At 40.4% G+C, this 10,636-nt stretch overlaps 1 protein-coding gene across 3 annotated transcripts in view; it reads right to left on the bottom strand.

Moving 5' to 3' along the window:
* Positions 1–2,575: 2,575 nt before the first annotated feature.
* Positions 2,576–10,636, bottom strand: part of LOC104945195 (tubulin polyglutamylase TTLL7-like) — a 17,464-nt gene continuing 9,403 nt past the window's right edge. Inside the window, exons 5-8 of one of the 3 annotated variants that reach the window (XM_010770827.1) lie at positions 9,701–9,874; positions 8,318–8,418; positions 4,404–4,508; positions 3,494–3,581 (exon numbers count right to left, since the gene is read on the bottom strand). In XM_010770827.1, the coding sequence (XP_010769129.1) occupies positions 4,426–4,508; positions 8,318–8,418; positions 9,701–9,874 (358 nt within the window). In that variant the 3' untranslated portion in view covers positions 3,494–3,581; positions 4,404–4,425. Of the gene's footprint in view, positions 3,582–4,403; positions 4,509–8,317; positions 8,419–9,700; positions 9,875–10,636 lie in introns of all 3 variants that reach the window. The other 2 variants (XM_010770829.1, XM_010770828.1) reach the window with 2 other exon arrangements.

Here is a 10,636-nt window from a genome sequence, read left to right as displayed (position 1 = left end):
CCCCAAATCAACCAGATCTGTGATATGTCTATTTCTGTTATAACGTAGATTTTCTTCTTTTTTGTGGAATGTTCTTGATACAACATCATTTTAATAGTTGTGTTTACCAACAATCATTCATCAATGGGGAACACTGCAATTTGATGAAAGTGTTGAATCATAATCTATATTTCAATTTTTCTTTTGTATGGACAACTTTATACTGTTAAAATGGCAACTCAAGGCAGAGAACAATACCTGGATTGTTGTATGATTGTATTACTCATATTGCTGCAAGGTTGCAGAGTAGTGGTTTACTCTGTAAACAATTTATTATAGATTCATCAAGAACAAGTTTCAGACCGGGACATTTTGGAGAGGGGCAGTTTGGCCCCAGGCTACGTTTCAATAGGGGCAAAGCCTTGTTTGAAAGGATCAACAAAAAGCAATCATCCAGAGGCTGACCTGATTATTTTGTGGGAACACAATAAAGAATATAAGCCGACCGCAGTACATAGTTGAGATGTTCTGGAAAGGAGGCATGAAACACTGCTTGAAGGTGAATGTTATCTTTTTATTTTATTTGTCTAGGCTGAATATGTTTCAAGATGTCACTGTCATTTGAATTCTAGAGAAGGGTGCTATTTTCATTCCATTCTTTTTTGAAAGATTTGATTGCCAACACTGTCTGAAGATTAAATGTGCCCCGACAGTATCGACTCTGAAGAGTTCTTATTAACTCTTGTTCTTTGTTAAGTGCTGACAACTGGTACCCCAATTAGCCCTGTGAGTTGTGACATATCCAGTGTTTAGCTGTTCACTAAATGTATGCTGGGATTCTGGGATAGTTACGTAATGACTGATGCAAGATCAGAGACGCAGTCAAGGAAGCATGAATAGATGACTAGTAGGTGTTCATGTTGATGTATAAATGTGAAGATATTTGCTTGTTTGAAGAGTATCAGCTAATTTAGATAGGTTCAATGTATATCTAATTTGGTTGTGTTCTCCTATTATTTACTTGTTCTCTTTATTGATGAAGTTTCTGTGTAGCTTGCATAGATGAACAACTAAACAAATGCACAAATATTGCTGCGATGACCTATTTCTATATAATGTAATGTTCAATGTTACTGCTCCCACACTGATGTTGCATCATGGACTATTAATGTTCTTGTTAAACGAAATCATACCGCAGGAACGGGCCAACACAAATTGTATATGTCTAACGTGCACAATTTATAACGGTTGTCACATGTTATTAGGTTATTTCCAAACGGAAACATATATGTCCGTAGAGCCATATGAACCAACAGCAGTGGTGGGCGAAGAAAATGTTAAATATAATGACCTCTTTCCAAATTACTTTAGCAAGTTGTATCACCCCTCGACTATAGATGTTTCTATGAGTCACTTTAGAGGCACTTTCATGTAGCATTTCTAGACCCAGTGACACAACATTCAATACATTTGATACATATACAGTTTATTGTATTGACTTTGAGCTCACTAGTATTTATATTATACTAATATTACAGTATTTTTCTACCAAAGCAATATATTTTCACTGATAAGATTTGGCCCTCCCAGGACGAATCAGAAATACTGTGTTTACATCAACATTACGTTACATTTTTCAATGACTGAGAGATGCTCTCTGCATGTAAATAAGTAGCAAGAACAAATAAAAAAGCTTCAAAATAGAGATTTTCTAATTGAAAGAAATTAGGATCTGTATCTGTAGGACCCCTATAAGTCCAGGTACCATGAATGTTTAGGTTGTTCCGACTATATCACTATGCTGGGCTGAGACTAGGTCAACATATAGCTGGTGGGAGGCCTTTTATGTTAAATATGAATATACGTCTGCGAACATGTTTTTTTCCGATCTGTGAAATTCCACATGCACATACAGTATGTTGCAAGAACTTGAAACACAAGGCAGTAGGACTCAAATGCACGACTCCAGTAGACAGAGGTAAAGTATAAGAAAATACTTTACTCAAAAAAACTAAGGATGCTTACAAGGAGGATATGTAAATAAGAAAAGATCAACGCTCTTGACGAGGTGAGAAAAACACAGTAAAAGGAAGCCATCAAAAGGTATCAACAACAATTCACTCAGAATGAGGATCAAAACTAACTATCAGAAAAATACAACAAAATAAGGTTATCAAAAGGTATCGATGGAAAATCACTCAGAATGAGGAACAAAATTAACAAAGATTAACGGGAATTTAAGGGAATAAAGTGGGAATTTTCTAAATTGAAGGTTGGCTCTTCACAGGGAACTTAAACATAGTTGGGGAAAGTATATTTTAGCATAATCTCTGACTAAAACAAACAGATGCCATTCAAGTACACTTGAATATCCATGCCTACCGGAAACTTACCGGAAATGTTCCGCCCCTTTGCAACCCTAATTATAATATAAATATTACCAGACTTATCCAATTTATTATTTAAACATCTGACTTTGCAAACAATCAGTGAAATTATTTAGTCATTTTGTGTATGTCTTACATTTATTTTACCATTGGAATTACTTGTCATCAGCCACACAAAGAAGTAAACATATANGTGTGCCTTGGCAGCCCTTCTAACCACTAAATCCGGGCGAGGGACTAAATTCTAAACATGCAAACACTATTGAAATGTGCACCAACTTCTTCTTTCTGTAACATACTGCAAAGTGCATATTAGGAACTGGGTGCTCTCTTAACATTTGAGTTTGGCTCTTTGCGCTGTGGCCGCTGTCAGCTCTCTCTCTACGAGGCAAAGAGGCTTGGCTTTACTACATTGACATTCTTAACATTGGGTTGCTTTACAGTGCTGCCCTTAATATCACACAGGTAAAACATGAAGCGTTAGCATTCAGAAGCTACACAGTTCCCAGGGCACCACCTCCACTGTAAAAACTGAAACATAAAGTGACTGTTGAAACATAAAGCCTCTGATATAAGTTATTAAATAAATAAAAATTCTGACATAATATAACTAATTACAGCCAGCAAAAATAAGCTTTTACATTTTTTTTAGATCCACTTTATCAAAAAAGGGATAGTTTGTTTATCATTCCATATGCATTCTGCGTCAGCATTCACTGCATTCATGGAATACCTTACAAAATACATAATCCTTGCATTGTTTGGTAGTTGTAATCCTTTTCTTTTACAGTACCATGACTTGTAACTGTACATTGAGTAAGTATAATACAGCAATTACAATGAGATAAGAGGGGAAACCCATTGTCTGGTGTAACTGGGGTCGGGGGAGCGGGTGGTCTGCTGGTCTAGGTCTAAACTGAACGAGGCCCTTAAGAAATCCCAAATCATCCGGACTTTCTTTGTTGATCTTTCAAGGATTTAGGCCCAGGTTGTGGCGCCGGACTTGCTGAGATCAGAGTGGTTGGGTGAGAGTCAGGGGAGAGGGATTGAGGTCAAAAAGCGAAGTGTTGAAAGCCAGAGTTGCCATGGTGACTTCAGAAGTGGCCCATCCTGGCGGCGAAAAGGCTGCGTGAGCGTAGCCTGGCCGAGGAGATGCGGCCAAAGTTGGACGAAGGCCACTTCATGATGAACTGAGAGGTCACTGGCAGCAGATACCTGGACAGACGGGCAGAAACCAGGGATTGTGGGATTAAGGGAAAGGATGAACATAATGAGAGGATCAGATATGCAAAGTTCATTATTTAGAGGTCAGGGCTCATTGGTGTTCGGCACCACATATTGCACACCTTTCATATATTGATTCTACAGTTTTATGGCTGTCTTTGTTTGCACTTTTAAACTTTATAATGACCTGGTGATTTCAAGATATTAAAACCCTCACCCTCCCCTTGAAAATGGGAGAAAAAAAAGAAAAAACCTGTGAGATACATATGATTTGGGGTTGTGTGGGGCTGCCTCTACAGCCAATTTAAGATTAAGATTTATTGTTTACCACACACACAGAGTTGTCTTGTTTTGTCTGACCAACAGTCCAAAACCAAAATATATATTCACTGTAATACAATTTATGGTAAAGAAAAGCCTAAAATTCTCATATATATGAAGCTGAAAACAGCAATTCATCGTCTTTTTGGTTCGAAAGAATTATCAGTGATTATCATCAACCATTTTGACTACCCCATCATCACAATACTTGATGAAAAATACGATGCATTTGATTGAATAATTGATAAATCATTACAGCTTTAATTGTATGGAATGTACCAAATCTAACATTCTATTTACACCGTAATCTCAGTTACAATCGTTCTTAATTAGGTTGTTCGATTATTGATGTATGTGCTTGTAGAATGATACATTATTGACCATATACAGGCAAAAGCAGATCTATTTTTTTCTTTCAGGACAACGGTATTTTTCAACTTCGACCCTTTTTTAAAAAACAAATCGTTGGTATCATGAACATAATATCCTCACCTATCATTCCGTGGTATAGGCTTCAGTATCTTTCTAAGACTTTTCTATGACACCTTCCACCGAGACAGAGCAGTGAGGCAGCTCCTGCTAACAGCGTTCCAGTACCTGAGAATGAGACCAGCGTCAGGTTGAGATGAGTGAGGAGGGGCTGAACCCTGCTCCCATGATCCTTAGCTACTGGAAATGAGTCAGATATGGTTGTCAGAGCAATGTCAGATGATATGATCAAATCCTGAACAAGGTTAACTGAAGGTTACGCAAATGTTGGGTTACTGTTCAGAAACATGACACAAGGGAAAGTTCTTCCAGACTCATCAGTTGGAAGAGTGACTTACATTCTTTTGCGGCAATCATATTGGGATGGCGTACATTATGTGACCTTATTGCCGCAAATGCAGCAAGGATCTTTAGCTAATAAAAAATAAATCTAATACTCCTTTAGTTAAATGAGTACAACGGACAAAAGAAATAGTCCCTTTGGAAATGTTAAAGATGTGACAATCTAATCAAAAGGGAGCCACTGGGGCCGAGGATTACAGAATGAAGAAATAATATCTTCTTTTAAACTGGTGCGGCGATAGCATACTTTTCTCTGACAGCTCTCTCTCTCTCTCTCTCCTTGTGAAATAGCTCTTGAACAAATTAGCCGAGCAGTTTCTTCTAAAGTCGACCGGAAAGAGAAAAAAAAAAAGCCCATGGGGCGTCCGCTTCCACACAGTCTCAGACTCAGGAGAGTTAGAAGGCCTTTTAAATTAACTTCATTTAGTTCAACAAGAGTGTCCTTGAAGCAGCTTCAAGTGGGCCGTAGGAATCCCTCCAGCACATCTTCTTCTTCTTCTCTGACTGGACTCGAACAAGGGCTCAGTCCGCCACTACTTCTTAAACTCCCACACTCAAACCCAAGAGAGCAGGCGGGCAGGATTGCTGTAAGCCATTTACTGATTCCATGATTATGTGTCACCTTTTGGATTCATTTCTTCTACATTTTTCATGTTTCCGTTCCCCACCATCTTTTTCTATGAGATTCCACGTGATCATCCATTGGGATTCTGTTCATGGATTTGTGGTGTGATTTTTTCCCCCCTTTATTTCCATAAGGCCTTTACCAGAAAAATACCAAGCCCAGGTATGGAAATGCCATTAAGAAAGATATAAAAAAAAGAAAGAATATCAAATATTGAACATTCATCGAGGGCCCGAGTGTGTGTTCTTCAGAGATCCTCTGCTATTCACTTTGAGAATATTCTGCTCATAGATAGCATCACGTTGCTGGTAGTGGCGGGGGGTTGGGTAGGAGAGCTTCTCACGTCCAAGCGGCTGCTGTCTCTGCAGGCTATATTTAATTGGACTCTCATTCCGGTATCCTCCAGGTCCGTCCTCCTTTTGATCATCAAGAAGGTATTGGCAACAACGCGCATGCTTGAAAGCCAGAGGGAGGCTTGTTCATGCACTTGTGCTTTGCTTCAATCAATCAGTTGACAGGGAGACAGAAAGATGCTCCCCTGCTCCGCTCCTTACATGCAAAGCTACAATCTACCACTGTTTGTACTGACAGGCCTTCCATACCACTCCTGAGTGCTCCATCGATATGCAACTGCCACAGCAAATTAAGAGGAGGACGGACAGAAAAAAATACCATGACTTAGGATGGAGAGGATGACTGCCGAAGCAGCTGACGCAATCGTAAACCAAGAGGTACAAAGAGGCTTGAAGGTTATCTGCAACCCACATTCAGCTCAACACCCCAATTAACCCTAATTACTGCCGCACTTTTCCGACTGATGAAAGTTAATAGAATCTGAAACTTTTGTCATCATGGGAAAATTGTCTTTGGGCAGTGACAGTAATTCCAGGCTTAACAAGAAAGTCATTAGAGTAGCTATTTGGCGACTTCCTCTCATCTGCCCACGCCAACTGAAGGACTTTGCTAAGACTCATGGGGCTGTTGACACACCTGATCAGGGGCACTCAGCAGAGGAAGGATGCTTGAACAAGAGCGGGCAGGTGTGGTGAACAATGGAGACCCCGAAGACCCCGGCCTGCAGACCCACTTTGATGTGTGCCAAAGGCTGCCATGAGCTCTGTGAGTGTATGTGTAACACGCGTGTGTGTGCATGCACAAGAGACGGCGTGGTGTGGGTATTCAGAAGCTACACTTATGTATGATTTATTATAGCATTTTATATTTGATTTCAGTAGTTACAATAACCAGAATTTGGAAGTTTGTCAAACAGGTCTTTCAGATATGACATTGTTTTTGAATTATTTAACTGTAAACTGTAAGACATCAATGAAATCAGCCTTTAATAGATGAATAAATAGTTAACAGGTGTCATACGGGAGTGTCCACACAAATGCAGAAGAATGCAGAACATTTTGCTCCGTCTGTTGAGAAGTGCCTGGGTTTGGCTTGAATGTTTTTAACATGGCTGCCGGGTCAAATGCATTCAACAGCAAGACAGTGAACAAAAGGAGAGAAATTATCTTGTTTCATTTTTTACGAGCATTAGATTTGTTTGCTTAAACGGTGCCAAGTACAGGCAATTGGTTGAAGCTGGTCAAAGTTGATATAAATGAGTTTTGTTCCTTGAAGTGAATGTTTTATTTGCCCCTGCGCTCTCATGGAATGGAAAATGGGAGGTAAATATTCGCCAATGCATTTTTGAAGCATGTGTGACCGTGCCCTAATGGTAGTGTTCTCAAAAAAGGCTGGTCTGTAGCTAGATATTTAGAATATATCACATTTCTTAGCATTTAAAACAACCCATCTCATTGGATGTTGGCCCTCCATCGCCAAGTTGAGTTCCAGCATTTATTCAATGGTGGCCTTACTAATGCTAGTGACAAAAAGGACAACATTAACAATCCTCTTTTAATGTTAGATACATGAACAAGTTCAGCCGTAGCTAATGCGAAGCTTCAGCAATCTGAAACCAGTGGGTGGCTTTCAAAGTTTTTAGTACTAAATTGCCTTATTTTGTGTTTCCCATGTCAATAGGAAAACATTGTTAAGAATTATTGAAGGAAGGATGTAGTGGAAATGTAAGGATGTGATCTCTTTAGAGCCACATTTTAGAGCATGTAAGTAGTGTTTCAAACATAACCTATGGTTTAAATGTACTTCTCAGTGAGATGTGGGCACAGTAATTAAGGAGGGATGGATGAACAGCCACATGATGTGCATGCAGACGCACACACTCTCATACACACCCTCTCATAGAAACGTATGCATCAATGAGAGAATAATCGTAATTGCTTCTCATCCATCTGAAGTGGCGGCGGTTTGCGACTCTTCCCTGCATGCCTGATGGAGAGATGTGAACCGCTGGTGTTGTGAAACTGTAAAACACGTGATGCAAGCAGAGCCATTTTCTGTCTTCTTGTGACAAGAAGAGTGCGGTGCTTAGGTTGACACTGATGCGGTGCAGGTGAGGTGCTCAGTTCCCACTGAGGCCACTCATTTTGAAAATGCACTCAGGGTAAGGTGCTCTTGATGAAAGCGTTGAGTGAAAGGCATAGTTAAGCATGTGGCAGCAGGGTAATGGGCTGGTGATGTACAGCAAGCTGGCCGGATGGTTGCGCTATAGACAAACAGTGCTTCAAACAGTCTTCATATGCTTCCTTCTCCTATCTCCTTCCTTTCAAATCCATCATTTATTGATTTGGGCATCAGGTGGTTTAATACACATCTGATTATCATGCTGTATAAGTCAATTCAAACTTGAATATTAGTGAGGGAAAGGAGAGGAGGCCATGCTAGACTGTTGGTTGTGCAGCTAAAGCAACCATCATTGGGCAGGTGGGACCAAGCCTTGGTTACAGCTATGAGGTGGTGGGGAGGAGCAGAAGAGAGCAGGGGACGGGGACGGTGCTGGAGGATGGGGGGTTTAGCAGAACTAAACCAAGCAAGAGACCTGCGTCGAGGGGCGAAGAGACGGAGGAAGGAGAAGAAGCAGCGACAGCAGCAGGTGTAGTGGAGCCATGGGTAGAGGCTGGTCCAGCAGCAAATGGTAAGCTTTTTTACAGACATATATAAACACAGAAGAAATAAGGAGAGACAGACCAATGCATGCTTTTTATGGACTCTAACGGATACCTACTGCAAACATACTGATACACCAGTGTTAATTTGTGTGCCTGTGAGTTATAAAATCCAATTAGTCCTCCCATATACCCCTGATTAATGTATCATCCTGAATCTATCCTCAAAACAAACATACTCATGATAAAACAATCAATAGCCACAATGCCAGATTAATCAAAACATAAGGAGCTTTACAATTGTACACAAACCCCACCTGTTTTTTCTTTTAACAGCGAAGGTTTTCATACTGTAGGCGCAAAGTGATAGCCTGTTTAAATATGCGTAAGAGTTATGAATCATGTAAAGCGAGGCCCGAGGAAAAAAAGAGCGCTCTCTTTTTCTCATAAGGTCATTTGCTACACAGGCTCATCTGGGCTCTAATTGAATTAAGCAGGCCTCGGGGGGCCTCGGGCTAACCTGAGCGCTAATCTGTGGGCCATTATTTCCTGTTAACGGCACACTCCCTCACTCCCCTCTCCTCGCCCTCCTCCCTCCCTGTCTGCCAGCCCAAAGCATATGTTCTTTAAAAGTTTGCTCACTCCAAACCTGAGCTGCTGTCTCCTGCGGGGACCAACCTTAAAAATAGAATGAGGCACGAGTTTTTTTGTTTGTTTTATGGAGGTTATGTGATTAGGATGATGGCTCTAAGTCTCCATGGAGGGGAAAGGGGGAATGTTTTCTGAAAGAGGTTTCATGATGAAAGCGGTTGAAACCAAAGTGTTATGTCTTTGTGTCAAAGTGTCTTCTTTCAGTGCCTTCTAAAGGGAGTTTTAACAAAGTTTATTGAGACATCTATGTTACTTGTTCTGCATTAACAAACTTGGCTTTAACCAGTTTCCTTCTGGACCAAAATATCAACGAGAAGAAGAGAACAAAATAAATATTCCCAACAGTATCCTGATGGGCTTATTTTCCTGCTCCTAATATGTGTTTGTTGTGATATTTCTGATACTTTTATGAACATTTGTGTAAACTAGAGCAAAATAAACTCCAAAACTGAAAACTTTTCAAGCAACAAGGTTAATGCCTTGAACAAAGACACAGCTTTAACCGGGGACCTACAAGTAAGATGTTGAATCCCATTGTGTCTCTGAAGCATATCCAGCCCCCCTACTGCATAATGAACTATATATTACAGCAAGAAAGATATAAGAATCTTTCAAAAAATAAGAGCTAAGTGGGAAGACATCAAAGGCTTGGGTGTCCTTCTCACCTGGTGTCGTCCCATTCGGGGCTGAGTCCGGTCAATGAGCCGCGGGACTCCGAGACAAACTTGAAGACGACCACCAGGCAGTCTCTGCACAGCTGGACCAGCCGGCGGCAGCACTGCAGCTCCTGCGGGGACACCACCTCGCTGCTCTTACTGAAGACGCTCTCCCACGAAGAACTGGAGAGCAAAGAGGAAGAACATGCACAGAGAGGGAAATGAAGTTCATAGTCAGTCTCTGTCACAATGTATTCACCAATATGAACAAAACATATATATCTCCAGTGTGCTCCAGTGGTTATTTTAGAAGCTTTTTGCGATTGAGTCGTGTTCTGTTGACAACAATTCAGTAACATTTAAATCATTTTCATCTTTCATAGCTTTAGTCTAATTGTAGCGCATGAAACTCAAAACTGTTTGTCTTGTTATTTCAGCTGTCAGCTTTTTTTTCTCAAATTTGATTCTTAATGTGTCAAATGTACTTTTTTTGTCATCAATTTGTATTCCATTTTGTTGAGCCTAAACCAGCAATGTTGTAATTTTAGTCAAACGTATCTACCGGTAATATAAAATGTAATCATATCATCATCTGACTACCCTATAAATAGGAATAAAATCTGGTAGAAACACACGCCTGTCATTAATGAAATAAACACTAATATGCATGATGCAGGCACACAGATTAAGTAACATTCATTCATATGTATGGAAACATGTTATCTAATGTGTGGCTTTCGCTGTTCATGTATGTGTGCATGAAAATGTGGCCACACACAGACACACAGACACACAGAGGAAGGATAAAACAAATCCAAGTACAGTTAACCCCCTTTACAGCCCCGGACATACCCCTGACTGTGAGAGAGCTTCCACAACTGAGACACACAACCCCAGGGGGGACGTTTGATGTCTATCCCCTTTCTCTCCACGGGAGATGTGGGG

This window comes from Notothenia coriiceps, unplaced genomic scaffold (assembly GCF_000735185.1).
Source record: "Notothenia coriiceps isolate Sejong01 unplaced genomic scaffold, NC01 NC01_scaffold00009248, whole genome shotgun sequence".
NCBI classification, from domain to species: Eukaryota; Metazoa; Chordata; class Actinopteri; order Perciformes; family Nototheniidae; genus Notothenia; species Notothenia coriiceps.
Note: the sequence above shows the minus strand (reverse complement) of the source record. Positions and strands in the feature narration are given on the sequence as shown.